Source organism: Rhipicephalus sanguineus, chromosome 1, assembly GCF_013339695.2.
Source record: "Rhipicephalus sanguineus isolate Rsan-2018 chromosome 1, BIME_Rsan_1.4, whole genome shotgun sequence".
NCBI lineage: Eukaryota > Metazoa > Arthropoda > Arachnida > Ixodida > Ixodidae > Rhipicephalus > Rhipicephalus sanguineus.
Window position 1 is genome coordinate 229027926 of NC_051176.1, and position 24655 is coordinate 229052580.

At 43.8% G+C, this 24655-nt stretch overlaps 1 protein-coding gene across 2 annotated transcripts in view; it reads left to right on the top strand.

The window, feature by feature from the left end:
• Positions 1-24655, top strand: part of LOC119373736 (uncharacterized) — a 151926-nt gene that overhangs the window by 102067 nt on the left and 25204 nt on the right. For both annotated transcript variants that reach the window (XM_049419999.1, XM_037643803.2), the window contains exons 9-14: positions 2-302; positions 2791-2867; positions 7235-7286; positions 11200-11445; positions 13778-13876; positions 17201-17332. In XM_049419999.1, coding sequence (XP_049275956.1) covers positions 2-302; positions 2791-2867; positions 7235-7286; positions 11200-11445; positions 13778-13876; positions 17201-17332 — 907 coding nt within the window. The remainder of the gene's footprint in view (position 1; positions 303-2790; positions 2868-7234; positions 7287-11199; positions 11446-13777; positions 13877-17200; positions 17333-24655) is intronic.

A 24655-nucleotide genomic window follows, 5' to 3' on the forward strand; every position in this document is an offset into this window, starting at 1 on the left:
GGTGACAAAGGAGAACTTTCAACCACTGCCAGCGTCTTTCACATCTGCCATGGCCCCTGCTGCGGTACGGCAGCCAGCAGCAGCCTCATTGAGGCCGAGTCTTCCGCTAGCGCAGTCTCCACCGCCGTCTTCCACGTCGAGTCCTGTTCCAGTTCGGCATTCACCTGTTCGGCTTGATGCCTCAACATCAGAGCACCGGCATACAGAGCAACACCCACTGGTGCTGAGCCAACTAGACTTGGCTGAGCAGCGCAGGAAGGAAGCACGGGCAAGAGGATCGGCTGAAAGTGACTCTGAGGAAGGTCAGTGGTGGCTTTCGGGGCGTGATGTTTTAGCCTGGCCAGTTGAGGTGGCCAGCTGGCTTATCGAGTGGATGCTTACCAAGAGTGATTGTCGAAGAATATGTAGAAGAGTATGACATGTTATGTTCTGTCTCATTACTGCTACTACATTTTCTCAAGTATAAGGGCCTTGTTAGTTCATAACGATCAGAGTTGGAAATAGTGCCTAAGGTGCATTTTCAAAGCAAATGCAATTGAATGTTCACATAACGAATTGTTATATTATGTATATTTTGTTGGTCAGCAAACTAGGTATTATTGCTGCAATAAAAAAACTGAGAATCTGTGATTCAACACAGTATTTGTTTGCAAAGAACTCTAAAAATGCTTTCTGGTGGCAGAATACATACTTCTCTGAAAACCCACCATGTCCTGGACAGTTTCCTGTGGTAGTAAAGAAATGGCGTCTACTCCAAGGCCATGTCAAACACACAGGAGTTTATTAGGGGTGTGCGAATATTTGAAATTTCGAATACTTTTCGAATAGTGTTTGCTATTCGATTCGATTCGCACTGAAATTTTACTATTCGAACTATTCGAACTTCCAAAAACCAAATACAGTCCACGTCCGATTGAAAGTGACCCCTTCAGATTTTCAATATGCTTCACCTCATTACACTCTCGTATTGCGGCAAAGCTGCCTTTCAAGCTTCGTTACGGTCGAACTTAGCCAAGAGACAGAGTCCGGTTGGAAGTGGTCCCTAGATTTTCAATATGCTTCACCTCATCACACCCCCGTATTGCGGAAAAGCTGCCTTTCAAGCTCCGTTACGGTCGAACTTGGGCAAGAGACAGTCAACGTCTGATTGGAAGTGGTCCCTAGGTTTTCAATATGCTTCACCTACTCACACCTCCGTATTGCGGCAAAGCTGCCTTTCAAGGTCCGTTACGGTCGAACTTAGCCAAGAGACAGTCAACGTCCGTTTAGAAGTGGTCCCTAGATTTTCAATATGCTTCACCTCATCACACCCCCGTATTGCGGCAAAGCTGCCTTTCAAGCTCCGCTACGGTCGCAAATGTATTAACTCAAGAAAACACTGGTTCCAATATGGAAATGAAAGACGTGGCAGAGTCGGGGGCTCAATTAATGCTGTTTTGGACCTGAAATTTAGGCAGGAAGTCTGAAAAATCGGACGCCGAAGCTTTTTAGCATCCAAAATTTCAGATGTTCTTATATATCGACGTCTACGAGGCAGATTTGGAACTCCGGACTTGAAGGGAGCACACCCTTGTCTGCCACATCAGTTGGCCTTCCACAGAAGTTGAAAGAGAAGGAGAGGCTGGGGAAATGGCATCTCTGCCTATCACGTGTAAAGTGTTGTCAGCAACACTTTGGTTGCACCAAATCATGTACATAAATACAATTCGGCCTCTACATTGCCTCATTCTTGATAAGAAAGACAACTATGAAATATGACCCCACCAGCGCTTCATCAACCTCGTGAAAAGAAACACTTTCATGTTGCTATCTCGCAAGAACATACTTAGGGATTCCCTGCAACTTTTTCTGTAATTTCACTTCGAATTATTCGAAAAATTTTTGAGAAATATTCGAAAATTATTCGAAATTATTCGATTCGATTCGCACTCAGTTTTTATTATTCGAATTCGCTTCGCACCCAAAATTTTGCTATCCGCACAGCTCTAGAGTTTATACATTTTTTGCACACAAATGCTGCAAATCACTTGTGCTATGGAACGGCCTTTGATATAGTACTGATCATAACTGATTGCCCACATCATGAAACTGCAGTGCACTTTATGTATGTCAAATTGCCTTTTGCATGTTTTTTTTGAAGATCAGATAAAAATGGACGCAGTGCAAAAGCAAACCAGCCTGTACGGATCAGACTTGTACAGTCGCGCTCAATACGACTTGCAACACGCGCTCAATATGACTTGCACGGATATGCGTTGCACCACCACCAGCGCACTTGTGCTGTGATTTGCACATGAAATGTAGCTCAGCTCGCTGGTTCATTACTATGTGCCATTTATGAACAATAGCCACACATTAGTGGCAGGTCTACACAGCCAAGCGCTGTTAAATTCTAAAAGTGGCTTTAGCTCGCAGAACCTATGAGCATGTTGGAAACACATTCAGTGCGGACTTTTATCACAGTGCAATGGCACCGCTGTGGTCATGGTCTTACTGAAAAGCATACAGAAGTATGGATGTGGTGTGTGATGGCATTTTGGTCAATTCGAACTCTAATTTAAAGATCCATCCAAGTTGTGGTTAGGGTTGGATTCATTTTGATTGCTTTCTTAACCTTAATATGCTGTTCATGGAAGTTCCTTGTCTACAAGGAGACAAACCCAGTGGTGTGGTTTCTTATACTACTTTATCACAACTTTGTCAATTTTACCTGTTTCATGTTATTGAGTGCAACGTCTCTTGGTAGTTCTATCTGAAAGGCTACCATGAAAAGTTCATGCTTTTTTGCAGACGATGACTGGGAAATCACGCTGCAGAAGCCCATCATTTGGTCAGGTCCCCCGTTGTGTCTCGATCTCAACCCTAAAGTGAGAGACACTTTTATGATTTTGTCTTCTTTCTTAGCCTAAACTGGTTTTAAACTTTTAGGAATGTTAAATAAAAAAGTAGCACTAGCTTCTTTTATATGCAAAGTCTTGCAAGCAAGGGGCAATTCTGAAGGCTTTATATTTTTATTAATAGTTTTGTAAAGACTAAGCAGTCCTATTCAAAAAAAAAAAATCAGTTCTAGGCTTTTGTGTTAGGCACATTGTAGCCGTGTTTGGGTTGTGGGAGGGGGCCAAGGGGTATGGCAAGCTATCCTTGGTAGTTGCCTCAAACTGATTCGAAATATTCTAGCAAGATTCTACAGTGCCCACGAAGCATTGTAAGTTGTAGACGTAAAGGACACTGCACTTAGTAGAGTAGCGCAAGCCTTCTTAAATTTCTCATTTTTGTGCAATTTCTGCCATTCAGGCCTTTGTATTTTATGCAGAACAGGTGACAGTAACATATTTCTAATTATTGCTTATGAGGTTTGGTTTACTGTTAATTGCAGAGAGGCTGTTGCATTGAATATTAATAACAACTTGCTTATTTGCATGCTTAACTTTTGTTATGAAGATAAAGCGTTGCTGGGTGATTCCACGTAAGATCGAACAAACAATGGCCGGTCGACCTCTCAAATTTATTTCAAAATTTTATATATTATTGCCCGATGAGTGGAAAGAAGAGATCCGCAATTTGTTTTGCAGCGAAAATTTTTTTCAAACCACAGGAAATCAATAATGACGAAGAGGTGGAGTGGAGCGCTCATCCGCTCTGCTGTTTTGGCCAACTTTCGTTATGAATTGCACAAAATATATTAAAATTAGGTAGCTGAAATTTATTTACCTAAATATATGCATGTTTTTGCTTCTGCTCAGGTATTTTTAGTTTTTATGTGTAGTGTAGATCTTTTTATAAAAAACCTCAAAAATGGCCCAATCGGCAAAATTTTCTTTACTTTGAAGGTCTTTATCTCAAAAAGGCCTTGTATCAGAGCGACAAAAATTCTGCATTACGTTCTTCGCATGCTTATCTACAAAACTGCCAAATCTTGTATTTATGTAACTTTTCAGTAAAGAGATATGATCGGGCTAAGTTCAAGAAAACACCGAACAATGGAAACTTCTGACGACAATTAAAAAAAAACCCCATTTTTTAAATTTCTTAAACTTTGTCCACTTATTTTCCTCCACATCAGCTTTCACAATCATTAAAAACATGTTGCATAATGTCGTTGCACTAATAGTTACGGCCCCTCCAATGAGACCCTTAGGCAAGGATGGGCAATTCCGACTTCTTGCCCAGCAAGTGTATAAAATGCAGGCAGGATCGAATTTCTTTTTATTAAAAGGACAGCAGGTACCTAAAAAGGTGTCGTCGGCACTCAAGACGTTAATTTTGAAAATATTTGGTCACTGCAGCGGCCACGAGCGCGGGGCTACCGAGCAGGCGCGCGCGCACCCGAGATGCTCGTTGTAAGAGACGGCGCAGTGAGAGCTCGTTTTCGCGTCCTCAGACCGATTGAGTTCGAAACAGCAACACCTCTCGGGTGACTTGAACGCACGTGCACCGGTAGACGCCGTGATCTGGTTAATTGCGTCGATTTCTTTTTCAGGGGGCATAAGAATGTCATCGTTAAACTGTGCGTTCCGTGAAGATCTTTCATTACAGTGGTAGCAAAAGCACGCGTAGCACAAGTAGTCCGTCTCACTGACAGTCACTGATCTTTCGGGCGTTAAACGTTCCTTCAAAGCATTTATGTCTAGGTCGGTAACTCTGCGAAATTTTGGCTTCTTTGCAATAATTAAAGGAGTACTGACACGATTTTGAGACATCGCAAAAGAGACATTTTTTGCTTCGTTGGTATGCAGTGTCCACGCTGTCCACACACTGGAGTCGGAGAACGCGTATAAAATATTTTAATTTAACTTTGAAGTTTTCGTCGCTGAGCCTTTGCAAGCCAGCCACACTGCAAGGACATTATCCCGACAAGTCAAGACACTTCCTCCGAGTTTGCGAGTTCTGCGTCCTGCATGCAGCCTAAATCGTAGAAATCACTGTCAGGGTCACTGGACGACAATGCACTCATCGTTGTCTATTGCACCGCGAGCAGATGACGGATTCCCCGCTAGTACGTCGCGAATTTCTGTATCTCCGTGACGTCACACTGCTATGAAACGACACTGAGAAGCCACCCCCTCGATATCGAAACCGAAAGTGTCTTTTTAAGGTGGCGCTAATTAAAATATATAGGATGCATTCCCAGGCACCACAATAGTCGTTTTACGTTTCTCGACACCAGTATTTTTATTTAGAGCAACAATCCGAAATTTTTTAAAATTCGTGTCAGTACTCCTTTAAGCTTCTTGTGCTTCGAAAGGTAGTCTCCACAATACACTCATTCAGAGCTATACTTTCTCGTCATGAGACGCACAGGAGGAGTAGAGTAAGAGCAAAGCACAAGAACTATCCGCGCCGAATGAAGTGTGAACAGCGCACCGAACGCGCGGCCAGTTCACGCCGTCTGCTGCCGACATCTAATATAGACAAGCGCATCCGGTTACCGATAGTTTTGCTTTTCTTTTCTTTGACAATCCATATTTTGCTTTGCCACTGGAGTTCCACGTTCATGCTTTCCACTGATCGCAACTGGCGCAGCGCAGTTTCTGTGGCAGCAGCGTGCGTGAAGCGAGCGCTCATAGCTCCCTTATAGAGTTTTCATCTTGCTTACACCTCCGCCGTGTTATCAGCGCCTAGCTGAGATGCGAACAGAGGGCGGATAGAATAGCGAAGCTCCAGTGCACATGCGTTCAAGTCACCCGAGAGGTGTTGCTGTTTCGAACTCAATCGGTCTGAGGACGCGAGAACGAGCTCTCACTGCGCCGCCTCTTACAACGAGCATCTCGGGTACGCGCGCGCCTACTCGGTAGCTCCGCGCTCGTGGCCGCTGCAGTGACCAAATAATTTCAAAATTAACGTCTTCAGTGCCGACGACACCTTTTTAGGTACCTGCTGTCCTTTTAATAAAAAGAAATTCAATCCTGCCTGCATTTTATACACTTGCTGGGCAAGAAGTCGGAATTGCCCATCCTTGCCTAAGGGTCTCATTGGAGGGGACCTAACTATTAGTGCAACGATATTATGCAACATGTTTTTAATGATTGTGAAAGCTGATGTGGAGGAGAATAAGCGGACAAAGTTTAAGAAATTAAAAAAATGGGTTTTTTTTTTAATTGTCGTCAGAATTTTTCATTGTTCGGTGTTTTCTTGAACTTAGCCCGATCATATCTCTTTACTGAAAAGCTATATAAGTACAAGATTTGGCAATTTGGTAGATACGCATGCGAAGAACGTAATGCGGAATTTTTGTACCTCTGCTACAAGGCTTTTTTTAGATAAAGACCTTCAAAGTAAAGAAAATTTTGCTGATTGGGCCATTTTTGAGGTTTTTTATAAAAACATCTACACTACACATAAAAACTAAAAATACCTGAGCAGAAGCAAAAACATGCATATATTTAGGTAAAGAAATTTCAGCTACCTAACTTTAATATATTTTGTGCAATTCATAACGAAAGTTGGCCAAAACAGCAGAGCGGATGAGCGCTCCACTCCACCTCTTCGTCATTATTGATTTCCTGTGGTTCGAAAAAATTTTTGGCGGCAAAACAAATTGCGGATCTCTTCTTTCCACTCATCAGGCAATAATATATAAAATTTTGAAATAAATTTGAGAGGTCGACCAGCCACCGTTTGTTCGATCTTACGTGGAATCACCCTGCTACACTTTATCTTTTAGCATGTGGCTACTATTATAAAATGTATAGACAAATATTTTACACTGAATATTTAATTTTGCTGTACCCATGGGCACTGCTTTTTCTTAGTGCAAAAAGCCATGGAAAACCCAGCAAAGTTGGGAAACTTGGAAAAAGAGATTTACATCTGGATCAGTAAAACATCATTGATTCGAAGTCATTGAGCCCACAAAAAATCTTTGAATTAAGTGGCTATTTGAATTATTTGAAAAAAAAAAAAGGCACTGTGGAGGCAAAAAAGTTTACTGCAGAGACACATTACCTTTAATTGACAAACTTGGGATTATTGAATGTAGTATTTGGAGATGCGAGTTTGCTATGTGCAGTAGTTCGAGGCTCTAAGAATCGTGTTTTCGAGCTGGCAAACTACTGTATTTAGTCTCATGTTGATCACACCCCAAACTTACTGTCGTAGCAAGCACCAGCAGCAGTGACAACACCCCACATTTAGGCAGAGTATACAATCCATTCTTTAATTTCCTCTTTTCTTATTGAATTATGGATGTTCATTAAGGGTACAAATTTTTTTCCTCTCTTTTTCATTTTTTCAGAAGTTACAGTTTCTTAGCAATTTCGAACTGACAAGTCACCAGAAAAAAAGAGGTAAGTTTAAATTAAATACCGGATGGTTGTTGGCAGCTGCAGTTTATGCTGTGCAACTAGCTTCATTTTGCAATTTTTCTGATGGGCTCATAGTGAAGTGAATTGATGTATTGCTTAAAAAAGAAACTTGCTTTATTGTGAAATACTGAGAAGAGTTGCTTCATTTGAAATTGTCATAGAAGGTAGATTGGGCAACTTGCAATGGTCTGTGCAAAAATAATGCATAACCTACATGTTTTACAACCTGGGTAGTGAACACAATTAGGGGAATTGATTGAGAGCCCTACATTGACTGAGAAATAAAAGAAGACAGCTTTCGCCTTCGAGTCGTCTTAGTCAAATGCATAAGGGACCCTGCGAGTCTTTGTATAGTTTTTAATTGAAGTGTAGTAATTATGAGATAAAGGGGAAAATGAATTAAAGTGGATGAAAAAACAACTTGTTGCCAATGGGGATTGAACCCACAACCTTCGCATTATGCACGCGATGCTCTGCCAACTGAGCTACACCAGCTGTTGTTCCCCCGTCCACTTTTTTGTGGTATTTCTGCATGTGTAACCCTGGGAGTGTTATTCAGCACAGCTCATGGGCATGGCAGTGAATGTGGAGCTGTGTATTTTGTTCGTTTTTTCTGTCTCTTGTGCAGTTCAACCCACTCAGTAATTCGACCAATTTCATTGATCCCCTTAGGGTCAAATAGTCAGGGTTCCTCTGTTTTGCATTACTTTCTCTGTCCCAAAATTTTTCATACCAGGATGAAAAGCTGTGGCCAAAAACAGTGATTCCACTCCTGCGCCAACTGCACCAAAGTGCGCCAAATTGTATTTACTGTGTCATCCTGATAATATCGACGAAAATTGCGCCAAACTGCGCCAAAGTCTCGGGTTTGGGGGCGTCTATCACCGGCAATCGCACGGCCGGCGCATCAGAACATGTGCAGCTTGATCTTGGGGCTGCCAAAGTCGCAACCATGGACCAAGAATTATTCCGCTGAATAAATAGCGCTCGTGCGTGCGTCCCGAATAAGCCACGATGCCATGAACGGTGCCGACGCAGCTTCTGTTCTGCAAGTCGGCTTGACAGCAAAACGTGCTCTCCGCAGAGGCTCATGACGTCCAGGCCTCTCGGTAGCGAGAAAGTGCGACAGCGATTCATCAGCGGACGCCGTCTGTTCTAGAAACGCTGCTGATAGCTCGTTTCAAGCGACGCACGGCACGTAAGGAAAGCAATGTTCAGTAATAACTACATGTGTGCTGCTAAAATGTCTGTCACTTCTGTTTCCGGACATCATGGAATGAAATCTGGGATCGCTAGCAGTATATATATGGAACAATATCGAATTTTCCTTGCTTCGCGTTTATGGAAGAGCATGCGAACGGTGGAAACGCGTTCACACTTTCCTCGGATATACTTTATCCATGGATCTTCATTCGGAAGAGCTTTTTTGTAATTGCTTATACCAGCACGTCCGAAGTTTAATCACTCTGCGGTAAATACCCCCTAAAAGGCCCTGCCCTTTCGAGCTCACATGCTAGGGTTCCAATTCGAATTTTTTGCTTGCTTTTTAAAAATGTCATTAATAAAAGCATATATCCTGGTCGGAGCAGCCGCAAATACGCAGCTGTCAGTAGCGGGCCCGTCGCTGATGGCCCACAGTAAAGCGGCTACCCCATGTTACACGTCCGCCCCTCGCTTTCGGTGGTCAATAGCTGACTGGTAAAAAAACTCAGTTACATACCAACATTATTGTATTGTTAAACGAAGTAAGGCTAGCAGCTAACTCTTTTGGATTCGATCTCGCGTAACTCAACAAAACACTGGTTTAAGGGAATATGGCCGCTCCAGGAAACGAAAAACGAAGCGTTTTCTTGCTCTGAGTTCTCTAAACACGAAGTAAGCGTTGAGAGCACAGCAAGTTTACGAGCCGTCTCCTGATGCCTCGAGATGGCGCGCACGCAAGCGACTGCGCCCTTCGAACGATGCGCCCCCCCCCCCCCGCCGCTCACCTGGCGTCCTTTCATGCTCCTTACGAAAGATGGGCGGGGCGTTCCCTCTCTGTTTGATGAGCAATCGACGGCAGGCCCGCACGCGGGAAGATGTTATCGCATGCGCTGTCCGTGCGACGGAGACAGACGGCCGGCTAGCTTAATCTCCGCTTCAGCCGCGTTCGTCGCCAGCGCTCGCGAGCTTTTACTTGCAGCTAGAATGCGCGTGGTGATGTTATTAATTTGGTCTTTATACAGAAAATTACGGCAATGGCGACGGCAAAAATCCGTGGAGAGCGTCCATATAATTGTTATCGCAATAAACATTTAAAAAAAGTTGAGGAGCCATTTCACTCTGTGAAGTGGATGATAAGCAAAGCTGTTTCGCGCATGGCAAGGAGGTGACATGGTGGAGGACAGTTTGGTATGTAAGGCCAGGTTGTTAACGTTCAATACACAATATTAATGTGAAAGCATCAGATGCTTTATCAAACACGAAAATTGACCGTCGGCGGCGACAATCGATTGATGCAAAAAATAATCATGTGATGGCGTCATCATCACGTCATAGATCGTCAAAACTTGTGACGTCATCATGGCGTCATATATCGTGATGTCACGTGATGACGCCATCACGACATCATCGCTTTACACTGCTTCCGTGATCGGTGCGCCGATCATGAAGCTAGCGCAAAACCAGGTGAGGTGCAGATAGCTTGCAGAGAAGGAGGGGGAGGACCTACCCGTCGATCGAGAAGAAAAAGAACCTGGCTTTCGCCTTGGAGTTTTCTTAGGGGAATGCATTAGGGACAGTGTGGCTCTTTGGCATTGAGGCACTGCTGTACATCACGGCGTTTGTCTACAATGTCTGCTGATAACCACATATATGTATTTAGAGTGTTATTTCATAAAGTGCAATTTTATTGATCTGGTATTCTGTTTGTTTGCTAGTGTCGAAAATAATCGCCGAAGAGGTTAATTCAGAACACTCAACTGCATGAGCCCCTATTTTTTCATTAGCGAGTGAAGTATGGAGTTCTCCTCAGATGATTTTTTCCATGAGATTTGCAATGAATTGAAATATTTCTAGCCTTCATAAGAGCCCCATAGTAATATTCCGGTGCTTGAATGTTATTGCAATATGCTTCTGTAGTGCACTCCAGGATGTAAAATTCGCTGCTCCAGAGTGCTCCCAGATGCAAAATTATCTGCTCCAAAGTGCTCCAAGATATAAATTTTGCTGCTCCAAAGTGCTCCAAAATGGAAATTTTGCTGCTCCAAAAATTGCTCCAAATCAGAAGTCCTCGGTAGCATCACTGCAAAAAGCATTATTTTACAGTGCCTAAAAGGGCATTAGTAATACCACCAATGCCACCTTTCCTGCTCTCGCTAACTCTCTCTTTTGCCACTACAGACATTGTTGTAGATCTGTTTGCTATGTACTTTTGCATGTCAAACTGAATTCAACTCTTTCTATCTTTTTATGGGCTCCGTACCACGGCTTTTTCACCCCCTTTTGCATGCTGTATTTTTTTTAGTCGACGCTTAGGCTTTAGTGCTGGGGTTATATGCTAGGATAGAGTTGCTTGTGACATTCTGAAACCATTTTATGTTTAATTGATAAGGAATGTTTTTTTGTTCTTCTTTTCTTGCGAATCGGTCATTAGAAATTTTTCTGCGTTGTATGGTATTATAGAGGCAGCATTAGCCGTCTGTACCTTTTGATGTTTTATTATTTTTTTTTCTGTAAATGAAAGCTGTAATGAATTTCCTCAAATTCATTTATCATCTGAGCAAAAGAGAGAAACGGAAGGCAGTGGTATTTGTAATTTTCCATCGTATGCTACTGAATATGGTCGCATATCCTTATGGCATGCCTTATTATGGCAGTGTTGTTTGGTTGCTCATGATCATCCGGCTTTTTTCAGAGCTACAACTGGAGCAGTTTATTCGACATTGGACACGTCTTCATGCGAATGAGGAGCGGCTGTGTGTAACACCACCCCCACTTCTGAAGTCTGTGGATCAGGAGGAGCCACCAGCACTCTCCATCGAGCAGCAGCAGTGCCTGTCTGATGAGTTGTCACCACGCAAAAATGCGCGGGAGCCCGACCAACAACTTAAGCGACAGTTCCTGCTTCTGTTGGGACTCTCATCCACTGGGACCAATGAAGGCAAGGAGCGCATCTGTTTCTGTTGTGGGGTTTATGTTGCAGCCATGGCTCTAGTTCTAGCCACCATGGCCTTAGTTACTGACCCCCCCCCCCTTTTTTTTTGAGCTAGGCTCAATAATGCTACTGTCACGGATTCGGGTGGTTGCGGGTGATGGACTCGGCCAAGTCTCGTTGAACACCAAAACACATTTAATAAACGAAACACACGGCATTCAAATATATATATATGTATAGATGTACAGAAATACAATCAAAGAAACTTAAACTGTAATAAACTATTTAACTAAACTGCTCCACTCATAGTCTGCTTCAGTCTTAGAACAACTGATACATCGGATTGGCCTTACTTGGCATTGCTGATGACATGGTACATAACCAATGTCCCGTCTGTCGTCGTTCCCGTTGAGTCATCTGTCGCGGCTCCTGATGTCTCCACAAACTTGATGTCAACTCTGCAGCTCGACGCAGCAGCCGTCGCCTGTACACAAGCAGGTCGTCGTAGCGCTGGCCTGACTGCTAGGCCCGTTAGGCCTAACGTCATCGTCAGCTGCTTCATGCGGCGTGGCGTTCCACCGCTGACGTGGCGCTCCGGGGATTGCCTTCGGCGGCCTGCTGCAGAAGGGGGCTTGCGTCAGGAACGCTGGTACATGCGGTGCGCGGTAGCTGCATCTCCGAGGAGTCTTGCTCGAACGCCGTCTCGTTCGCCGGCCGCACCTCGGGACGCCCGCGTCACCAGCCGTACGCCCGTCGCTCCCGTCGCCAGTGCACAGGCTGGCGATGCAACCTTCCGCTGCCGAGTCCACCCAGACAATCCCAGCTCACTCCGCTTCGTGTTCTTTCACGGCTCGGTTCACGTGCCACGAGCTCTAGAATTTTTCCACGCACGCGCTCGTGCCGACGCCAACGCTTCTTCGTCGTCTTTCTGCCTCCGAGGGGCTCTTACTCGTGACAGCTACATAGAGTCAAAAATTGCCTAACATACATTAAAACCTCAGTTCGCACTTGCAGCGAATAAAATCACAAATTGAAGATCTTCCTATCGTTATGTACTTATGTATGTACTCTCGTTGGCAATCAAGTTTGGAACTACAGTAAAACCTCATTAATTCGAACTCGGTTATTTCGAAATCCCGCTTAATTCGAAGGGTTTCTGCGGTCTCGTATTTTGCAATGTAAATCTGAGTGGATAATTTGAAGCAGCAGCCAGCGCCAGCCCGGTTAATTCGAAAACTTTGGGTGCCATGTGCCATTTCCCGATCCCGATTTCGCCGCAAATCCGCGGAAGCGACGGCCCTTAGGAGCCACAGGGCAAATGCAGTGTAGCGGTATTAATGAGTGACAGTTGCAGCGACCCGACCTCGCTGCTGCTAGCGCAAAAAAAAAAAGAAAACACGGTCTTGTGGTCAGCTAAAACGTGCGCCTGCGGAAAAGACGTGCTTCACTGCAACACAGCGGTGACACGCGGGCAGCATGTCGCATGCTTCTGGCAATGTCAGCGCGTCATGATTTACCCATTCTTTTTGGGAAAAGAAAAGATAATAAAGGACGGTCTGACAGAATTCATGATGTATGCGAACCTCCCATTGGCGGTTGCTCCGGCAATTTGCGCACTTGCACTGCTGCCGGAGTTCTTGCCTGTAACACCTACTTCGAAAACTCAGTTCGAAAACTTCAATGATCATGTTTTCCAGCCAAAACACATTGCGGATTCCGTCACACTGGCCATTATCATATTCTTTATTTTTACCAGAAAGAATGGGCGAATGGTCACATCATGACGCGCTGACGCTGCGAGGAGCAGGTGACATGCTGCCCGCGTGTCACCACTGTGCTGCAGTGAAGCACACCTTCTTTTCTGCAGGCGCGCATTTCAGCTGATTACGAGAATTTTTTTTTCTTTTTTTTTCCTTTTTTGCCTTAACAGCAGTGAGGCCCGCCGTTTTCCCGGGTTTGCGGCAAAAATGGGACCGGGTATTGCTGTAAACAACCCTTGGAGCCGCAAACTATAAGGCCATACGACCACCTCTGATTACTTTCAGTAATTCAAAGTTCCTTGCATCCCGCTTTTTGTATGTTTCGTTAATTCGAAAACCCGCTTAATTCGAAAGTTTTTCACAGTCCTAGTGACTTTGAATTAACGAGGTTTTACTGTAGTATGTTTTATAAAAATTAAGGTTGAACTTTGGGCAATGAGATTGCTCAAGACTAACTTACTATGTGCACGGAGGTGTTGTTACTGATTGTTCTTGCTTTATTGTATAGTGTATTACCATGTCGATTTGAAACATTTATGTGATAGCAAAGTGTAAAAGAAACCTTGTCTTTTTTCCAGATCGAGAAACAATATGGCGTGCTATAGTAATGGAGCGATCCCAACGCAATGGCGCAGTCTGCAAGGAGAGCTGCCTCGGCAACACTAGTCATAGGCCAGGTATATACTGTATTTATTTGCAATAGCGAATTCACTGCTTTATCTTATCATGTCTGGGGCCTCGTATGTGTCCAGTACCAAGATTTCGGATGGAGCATGATGTGGTGTTTTAGAACTAAGTACAATTAATGTCTGTTGATACCTTGACAGCATAATTTGTCTGTATGTGAAGTTTGTGGAATTTAGCAATGCTTTAAAGAGCAACTGGCACAGTTTTGTCAATATCCACCTTACTTTTGCTGCATCTGTGACCTTCACAACATTGGGACTCTATCGGATTGTGAATAGCCAATCATGTTTAGTCTAATTTGGCTGTTTCTCAATCAGCTTTTGTCAAAATTATTGTTCTTCGCTATGTGTAGATGTACAGTGCTTGCAGAATGAAATGTGACAGAGGAATAAGTAGAACCCACCATATGTGCAATTACATGATTGTGCAATATCATGTTGCTATAAATCTGGTCACTAAAAGTGATACGGATTCTGACCTAACTTTTCCTTATGGTGAAACCAGTGCATAAACTTCACTACATTTTTGCAATGTGCATTCATCAAAGTGAATAATTTTTGTTGTAGCTTAAAAAATTGTTGTATCCTTAATTTGGGAAAATTTGAGCTCTAATATCTTTTTATATATATTTAAATTGATCAGGCTTGTGCAAATATCAGTTTTGTGATTCAAAGTGAATGGTTTGAATAGTTGTGGTATTTACAAAAACCCTTGATACAAGTGCGAGGTGTTGACAAATCAGGGAAAAAATAGTTTTTTTGCAAAATGAACGAAAGAAAGTTTTGTTTCTGGAGTTGATTCATTTTCATAGTTCTTTCATTCATATATTAACGCGATAGCGTTAGAAAGCTCGTGTCGCAGAAATTCCGCTGTCGGCGTTGGTGTCGGCACCGTTGGTTGTGAGCGAAAAATCGTCCGTAACCGAAAAATCGAGAAAGAAGCAAATAAAATAAAGAATAAAATCTTCGGTCCCATTGAGGATCGAACCAGGGCCGTTTGCGTGGCAAGCAGGTGTCCTACCACAAAGCCACGATGTTACTTGCAGCTGCTTCGGAAAAAAACGCTACATAAATGCCATGTAGTGGAAGGAGTCTCCTAACGCATTTTGTTCGGCAGGTGTCGCGACGAAAACGAGCCCATTCGGCGATTTGTAGGCGCATTTGGGAGGCCATCAAACTACGTCGAAAAAGGCCGGGATAGTGCAGCTATCGCCGCTAAAAACACACACGAACTTTCAAACAAAAATGGACAACTATGTCCAACTTGCGGAAAACATATCAAGCCAACGCCGGCTTGCGGTGGCGTTGATCAAGCAAACAGCAAACTCTAGATACAGTCGAACCCGGGTATATCGAACTCGCCAAAAAACGTTTATTAGTTCGATATATGGCATAATTCGATATAGGCCCGCTATAGGATTTTGACACAAAGGCACATAACAATAAGAAAAGTACTTTATTAATATGGTGGCTTACTTGCGTGCCCTACTTTGGAACAAAATAGTCCTGGATTTTCTTCTGTGTCAACGACTTCGCTGCCTGCAACAGCACGCACGCCTCCACGTTGTCCAACGCGTCGGAGCAGCTGAGGCCGCAGCCTTCCACATTCACGCAATAGCGCCGGACCAACGCAAGTGCACTAATCACTTCGGAGGATGTAGGCAATGGGCCATCGTCAATTTCCTTGTTGCTGTCGCTTTGGCTCGTGGTCGGCACGACGTCTGCAACGTAGCCCTCATCTTGTAGCCCACCCATGGTGGTGACATCATCGTCCGCACTGACGAACTCGTTGAATGTCGATCCGTCGATAGCTCCCGGGAACTCTGCCAGCTCGCGAGTTTCGCTGCGAACGGCAAATTCTGCCTCTTTGCACAAGCCATGACGACAGCGCGCCAATAAAGTTCACAGAGCACCAACAGGCAACACCACCAGCACGGACCACGCTGAATGAGGGCTCCAGGAAAACAGGCAGCAGCAGGCACACAAGCATAAAGAAAGAAAAAATGGCGCTCACTTCTACCGCCTCCGCGCCTCGGAGAAAGCACGACGGCCTCTGATTGGCTGTAAGCGCTGCGAGCGGGCCAGGATCATTTCTTGCAGGGGGGTGTTCGCCTGTACACAACCGGGTCTAAACCACTCTTTCTAGGGTGGCGCCGGCAGTTTTCCCCGCCACCGCGAGGGAAAGCCAACTTGCTGGGGCACTTTTGAGGCACATGGAGTTTGATATATCGGTTGTCGTTGCTATTTTCGTTCGATGTAACAGTAACTTTTGCTTTATATTCTCAATGTAAATTTACCGCGTTTAGAAATTCTTCGATATACGGGATAATTTGATATAAACGGGTTCGATATAGTCGGGCTCGACTGGAATGTGCTGCCATCTGTGAGGCATTGTGAGACTCTTCATGGCTTCCGAGATGGCGAGCGCGCGGCGTATATCTTGGAGGCCATGCGATTCTTGCTTTAGATCAAAAATCTGTACCATTCGCGCGCCCGCGCACGTGTGTGTCTGTGTGCGTGTGTGTGTAAGAATACACATTAATAAGTATGCACTTAGTGGTTGAAGTGCGCACTAGGGGCCGGATTTCGCTATCGCCTTCAACTCTTAAAGGCGAAGCTTAAGGGTCCCCCAATTTTTTTTCTTGCAAGCCTAGTTCAACACTTCTTACAACTCTAGCAGCACAAGTTCGTTCAGAGACTTTTTCTCACTGTAGAGCTTCACCTTACACCTAAATTTTTGTAGTTACAGGTGAAATATTTGTACTCATTTGTTTCAAATATTTTGAAAACATTGAATACTAAAATTCCAAGCTGGAGCAAAGCCAAGATGTGGCATCAGAGCAGCATTTCCTGCTCACACAGCAATAAGAATCTGCACCAAGTAGTCATGCACTTACTATTATGCTGCTCCAAGTGGTCTCAAACATTATTTTTTCTGCTCCAAGTGTGTTCCGAAACAGCTTTTTTCGTACTTCAAAAATCGCTCCATATCCTAAACTGGCTGGACCATCACTTTTTCTTCACCAACCTTTTTGTCTCCTGAATAGGAGGCAGAGAAGTTGGTGATGATGGAGTTAAGCACCCTAACAGATAAGATGAATATATTAATAATTGGCAGTTCAAGCCATGCCCTCAAGTACCTCACGCACATGATATTATTCATTCCTCGTGTACTTACCCACACACATCTGTGATTGTTTCATTCTTCGTGTGATTAACCACACACATCCGTGATTGTTTGACTGTAAAAATAGTGAGATCATTGACTAATATGCAAAATTGCTACTAAAGCTAATTTTTATCTTCTTTTTCCAGCCATCACATCAGCGGGGTACCTACAAAGGCGTGCACTGAAGCGACAGCTGGCTGCTAGCATGGAGTCGCACCAGAATGGTGTCTGTGCAACTGCTGAAGGGTCGCCTGGCCGAAAGCCACCTTCTATACAAGGTAGCAATATTTGCCACAAAAGTCTGGAATCTATTTTGTGTTTGTGCATACAGTCAGCTACTGATTCTTCAAACGTGCCTTTTCATTCAGACGGCTTCGCAGCACCACCACATGCCACATAGATCCAATGTGTCAGGATGCCTGCAGTTGTGGCTGAAACTCTTCAACATTCAATTTTTCAGATTTTCCGTTCTGATTGCAAGTCTTAAATGGCATTAGTTGAATCCACCACCACTGCCTCGTTAATTATGTTGCAGCCTCTTCTGAACAGCACTCTAGGGGTGTGCGAATATTCGAAATTTCGAATATTTTTCGAATAGTTATTGCTATTCGATTCGATTCGCACTGAAATTTTACTATTCGAACTATTCGAACTTCCCAAAGACAAATGCATTCAACGTCCGGTTGAAAGTGACCCCTTCAGATTTTCAATATGCTTCACCTCATTACACCCCCGTATTGCGGCAAAGCTGCCTTTCAAGCTCCGTAACGGTCGAACTTCGGCAAAAGACGTCTGATTGGAAGTGGTCCCTAGATTTTCAATATGCTTCACCTCCTCACACCCCCGTATTGCGGCAAAGCTGCCTTTCAAGCTCCGTTACGGTCGAACTTAGCCAAGAGACAAAGTCCGGTTGGAAATGGTCTCTAGTTTTTTAATATGCTTCACCTCATCACACCCCCGTATTGCGGCAAAGCTGCCTTTCAAGCTCCGTTACGGTCGAACTTAGGCAAAAGACAGTCAACGTCTGATTGGAAGTGGTCCCTAGATTTTCAATATGCTTCACCTCCTCACACCCCCGTATTGCGCTAAAGCTGCCTTTCAAGGTCCGTTACGGTCGAACTTAGCCAAGAGACAGTCAACGTCCGTTTGGAAGTGGTCCCTAGATTTTCAATATGCTTCACCTCCTCACACCCCCGTATTGCGGCAAAGCTGCCTTTCAAGCTCCGCTACGGTCGCAAATGTATTAACTCACGAAAACGCTGGTTCCAATATGGAGATGAAAGATGTGGCAGAGTTGGGGGCTCAATTAATGCTGTTTTGGACCTGAAATTTGGGCAGGAAGTCCGAAAAATGCGACGCCGAAGCTTTTTAGCATCCAAAATTTCAGATGTTCTTATATATCGACGTCTACAAGGCTGATTTGGAACTTCGGACTTGAAGGGAGCACACCCTTGTCCGCCACATCAGTTGGCCTTCCACAGCAGTTGAAAGAGGAGGAGAGGCTAAGGAAATGGCATCTTTGCCTATCACGTGTAAAGTGTTCGTCGGCAACACTTTGGTTGCACCAAATCATGTACATAAATACAATTCGGCCTCTACATTGCCTCACTCTTGATAAGAAAGACAACTATGAAATATGACCCCACCAGCACTTCATCAACCTAGCGAAAAGAAACACTTTCATGTTGCGATCTCACAAGAACATACTTAGGGATTCTCTGCAACTTTTTCTGTAATTTCACTTCGAATTATTCTAAAAATGTTTGAGAAATATTAGAAAATTATTCGAAATTATTCGATTCGATTCGCACTCAATCTTTATTATTCGAATTTGCTTCGCACCCAAAGTTTTGCTATTCGCACAGCTCTACAGCACTCTTTTGTGCCAGTATGTTTGGAGCTGTCGTCATGGTTCCCAAAAGTGAGCTTCGCTGCAATGCAGAGATATTACGCATACTTAGAATTGGAAGAGGCCTCTTTCACGGGACATTGTGTCGTTCACCTGCCATCTGCTTTCACTAAAGCTTCTTTAGTGTATGCTAGCTTTAAGGGGGGACGCGGCTTTCGTATCGCGAAAAATGGCAAAAAAATCGATTTTTTGAAAATCACATTTTCAGTTTCTGTAGCCCTTTTTATATCCGATTCCAAAATATGTTCACCAAAAACCACGTAGAAGTGCTATAAAAAATTGTTGCGCCTGCCGAGGTGGCGAAAATTATTGGGGAAATCGCAAAAAAACACTGATTTTCAAAAAATCATAGCTACGCAACGACGCCACTGGGCGCCGATATCTTGGGCTCATCGGAAAGCGCATTTCTCCGTCTTCAAATTCCCCCGCCGCAGCTGGCTCCTCCATTCGAAAACAAGCGCACAAAAAGCAAATGTTCGGAAGGTCGTTTCGAGCCCTCCGATTGGGCCGCGTCCGCCATGTTGCCCCAGCGCGCCTCGCCATTGGTCCGATGCTCGCTCTGGGAGATCGTCGTCTGCAGCTCGTGCGTCTCACGGCTGTCGAAAGTTGCACTACCAGCGCTACTTCGTGGCGTATTCGCACTCGCTCTGTGTTACGGCTCGACGATCACTTTGAATAGAACTACGTTTTAGTTTGGAGCTGCTAGCTGAAGCTCAGTGGGATTACGATGGCGCGCCGCACTCGTCGAACATCGCAAACGCGCGTCTCGGACCGACTCTCTAGCGTTGACTCGTCGGATCCGTGGTTGGAGGTTCTGCTTATGAGCACTTCGGACGTCGTGACGAAGATGATCGCAGGACGACTCTTTGTACTCGCGACCACGCATTACGTACTTTGAAACATCGGGCACCGCGGCCGGCGCGTCTACTGCTCGGAGTCGTCACTAGGCCTAACTCCGCTTACGGCGCCGGCACGCGAGACGAACCTCGAACTTTGCGGGCAAGAACAACGCGTTAGCGGACTCGCGGCAGTGTGCTTCTTCGCAAGCAACGAAGCGCTTCGCCCGCCAGCTCCTCGGTACAGCGGATGGTCATTTTACGCATCGGCAGCGGACCCCACGGCCAAGCTCGTCGCGCAGCGGGCGTGCGTCGGCGTCCCGAAATGCGAGGCCAAACGCGTTGCGCGCCTATTTTTCGTCGCCGCACCTAGGCATATTGCGCATCGTCACCGAATGCCGCCACCCAGCACATCGCGTGCCGACTTCCCGGACTATGCGGCCGAGCACTTAGAGGTGAAATAAAGCACTGGTGATGCAATTTAGGCGCGCTTGGGGCCGTGCTTGGTATCGCCGTAAGCGCCCACGAATCATCTGAAAAAATAAAAGCCTCGCAGATAACCGTGTCCGCGACCGAATGAATGATGAAGCGCATCGCAGGCGAGGTTTACAAATTAGCTTGACGAGTGAAACAGGGAGATGAATTCATATCTGCCCAGTTCGTGTTTTGAATAAACTGCTAAGGAATTCCTATTCCACCAATGTCTTGGCCATGACTGCCTGTTATTTAGGAGGAAGGGATAGGTTGTCATGATGAGAGCCGCTCTTAGTATTCTATAAAAATGATTCAATGATCAGGTGCAATCAAGACTGTTAATTATGTTAATGAGAGCATGAATACAAGAAAGCTGGCAAATCATCATAGTACATGACCTACTTGCATTACAATATCTTGTTTTTTGTCATGCTTATTACACCACTTCATAAATTCGTTTAAAATCCATGCTACATGTTCTTTGTATATCAGAAAAGGATTTTAAGAAAAAAGAAAGAAAACAAAGGCACAACAGATGAAAGGCCACATGTGCAGGAGGTCCAATGTTATAAAACACACCAAAGATCACAATCTTCTTGTGTTTTAGAGAAGCAAGGCACCTCAAACTAAAGACAGGGCACTCAAGAAACTGCACATTACCAAGGACTCAAGAGATTACGACCCCAGTGCCTTTTGATGAAGTAATATCGTTGGTACAACTTTAAAAGCCATTTTCTCAAAACGACTTTTCTTGCTTCCTGCTTCGCTTGTTCCGCTGATTTCTCAGTGAGCGCTGGGTCTATTTCAGTTCCGTTTTTTGTTCTATATTCCTTGAAGCACAGTTCAGGGCGTGACATTCTTGCTTTTTCAGTATGGCCTTTTGATAATTAGCTATTTGACGAGTTGCACAAAGCCTCGATGCCTGTTGCACAGTCACCTCACGAAAAATGTGAACTAAAAAAAATTTTGTTGCAAATAAAAAAATCTAAGAATGTCATGCCCGCAATCAGACATCTTAGAATGCATAGCACTTTGAACGAGTTTCCTATCGCACTTTTTAGGCGAGTCAGACTCGGAACAAGAGCAGAAGGTGAAATATATTGTACATCAAAAAGTTATAAAGATATATTCATGAAATTTCTACAGTAGCATTAAAAAAACATTTCAAATAAGTGTGCCAATTTTCATCAAAATCCATGAAGAAATAAGAAAGTTGGTACCGAAAGCCACGTCCCCCCTTAATGTAATGATGCTTAAGGTCGATTCCACGAAAGATCAAAAAACGGTGTATATTTGATGTTTCCGATTTTCCTGATAATTTTGTATGTTGTGCACATATGACTGCACAGCACGAAATCGCAGTTCGTTTTCAAATGAAAAATTTTTTCAACACAGGAAAATTCGACAAGTGTCGCCGGTTGACGACGACCCTTTTACGAAGAGTGCGTTTTCGTAAATTCGGAAGCATGCTGACAGCTACTGAAGCTATATATTACAAATGTCTTTCTTTTTAGAGGAAGTAGAAGTAAAGAGGAAATAGCTCTTATCATTTGATGGAATTCTGAGCAAATTATGTATTTTTAAAAATTCACGAAAAACGCTGCGTTTCTGAAAATCAGTCAAATTTGGGACGCTATGGCTACTTCTGTGAACATCTTAGCTCGTTCATATTTGCAGTATGAATAGGCCTTTATGTGAATAATGAACCTCTGCATTTGTATTTCTCTAATAATTTTTGAAGTAATAAATTTTCATGCTCGAAACACCAAAAAGACAAAAGTGCTCCTCGATTCAAAAATCTATAATAAAAAAACCCAATCTCAATTTTGTTCAAAGTCGCCCAAAATGTTCTCAAAGGACTGCAGAATGATATTATGAAAAAACATGTTGCATCATTTTTATTAGAACAAAAGCAGAAAATGTCAAACATTGTGTTTCCAGAGCGTGGTGGCTACTGCGTAAAGGACATCTCTAGTAACAAGAAAATACAGTAACATGTCTTTTTTCTTTTCTGAGCTTCGCTAAACAACAGCAATGATCTATTGTCAGAAAGTGGGAACAGTTTTGTAAAGAAAAAGATCGTTCCAATTAAATGCATTTGCGACACCACTTATATTCCTCGTCGACGGGCAGCACGGACATTTTCCTTCCTCTGGATAGTTTTTTTTTAGTAAATGCGCTTATATAAAAGCAACGAAATATGTGTAGCTGAGTCGATCATGCATTGTAAGAATGTGAAAAATCACAAATGGCGACAGTGGTGAACAGCGAGTACCGCAGTGCAACCTAAGCACAGTAGTCACACATGGTTTTCCAGGCTTTGTCGCTCTGCACGAGAAAATGCTGGGGTGTCGATTGCGTTCGTTACACGATACATTTTTCACCGCTCGTCGCTCTGCCGCCCTGTCTCTGGATCCGCAGCGTGCGGATCATGTGGCGGATTGAGTGGCCCGCGCTACACGCCTTCGTGTAAACGGAGTAGCATGCGTTACACGGACAGGTGCAAAGGGCGGCGCGATAGATGCCCGCCTGAGCAGACGACAGCAACGAGCACGGCTGTGCCAGTCAGCCAAACACCACCCGAGATAGAAGTTATGCATCCAAATTGTGCTTCACTTTGGTGAGATCACTTTCCTACGCTCTGAAGGTTGCTTGGGTAGGCGTTATAGCCATGACCAAGTTTTTTGTACGGACTACCTCAAAGTGCACAAAAAGAAAATTCCGCTGCAGCGGAATTTTCGTTGTGTAGAAGATAACGGATCGAGTCTCCTTTGCGGAGGGCCATGAAGTAGGATGCGCGTTCAATTCAAGAGGGAGATCATATCTGCCAGCACTGCTTCAAGAGATACAAGGACATGCAAAGCAAAGCAGATGCAATGCAAACAAAACATGTTTTGTCCGTGGTCAGAACTGCTGCCACCAATCTTCACGTAATCGATTCTATTTAAACTCTGCATTGATCACATAAGGTTTGACAACGTACACATTTGGGCCAACAAAAACCAAGCCTCTTGGCGACCGCTCTCCAGAAATTCATTTCCATCCATGAAGAGACCTTGGCTTTTATACTAATCTCTCAATTCTGGCACAGCACAACGTCATTAGAGACGCATGGAGGGAATGCGTTCTTTAGCATGCAAGATATGAATTATATTCAGCTGAAATAGATGAAAGAAAAGGAGGCTACAACTGAAAGTGCATATACTGTGGACTGAAGGATGTCTAACACTGGCGTGAAGTCGCAAACCACGCAAATGCATTTAATTGGAACGATCTTTTTCTTTACAAAACAGTTCCCACTTTCCGACAATAGATCGTTACTGTTGTTTAGCGAAACTCAGAGAAGAAAAAAGACGTGTTACTGTATTTTCTTGTTACTAGAGATGTCCTTTACGCAGTAGCCACCACGCTCTGGAAACACAATGTTTGACATTTTCTGCTTTTGTTCTAATAAAAATGATGCAACATGTTTTTTCATAATATCATTCTGCAGTCTTTTGAGAACATTTTGGGCGACTTTGAACAAAATTGAGATTGGGTTTTTTTTATTATAGATTTTTGAATCGAGGAGCACTTTTGTCTTTTTGGTATTTCGAGCATGAAAAATTATTACTTCGAAAATTCTTAGAGAAATACAAATGCAGAGGTTCATTATTCACATAAAGGCCTATTCATACTGCAAATATGAACGAGCTAAGGTGTTCACAGAAGTAGCCATAGCGTCCCAAATTTGACTAATTTTTAAAAACGGAGCGTTTTTCGTGAATTTTTAAAGATACATAATTTGCTCAGAATTCCATCAAATGATAAGAGCTATTTCCTCTTTACTTCTACTTCCGCTAAAAAGAAAGATATTTGTAATATATAGCTTCAGTAGCTGCCAGCATGCCTCCGAATTTACGAAAACGCACTCTTCGTAAAATGGTCGTCGTCAACCGGCGACACTTGTCGAATTTTCCTGTGTTGAAAAAATTTTTTATTTGAAAACGAACTGCGATTTCGTGCTGTGCAGTCATATGTGCACAACATACAAAATTATCAGGAAAATCGGAAACATCAAATATACACCGTTTTTTTATATTTCGTGGAATCGACCTTAAAACATACTTATGACTAATTCCGACCTCTCTCCATGGAGGGGAGGGTTATGACCTCACCCCCACCGGTTTGTGCACCCCTGTGTCTACTAGTTAGTGCATACTGTGATCACTGCCACCAACAAATGCTCTAGTATGACTTATCACCAACTGCCTCACCTCAATAAGTTTACTCTTCGCACTTTTAAAAAATCAGCTTGACCCCAATTAGAGGGACGCACTGTATAAAGCCATACAATGGCAATATTATTGGCCGGCACAATAACGGGAAGCCAGTTTTCCAGC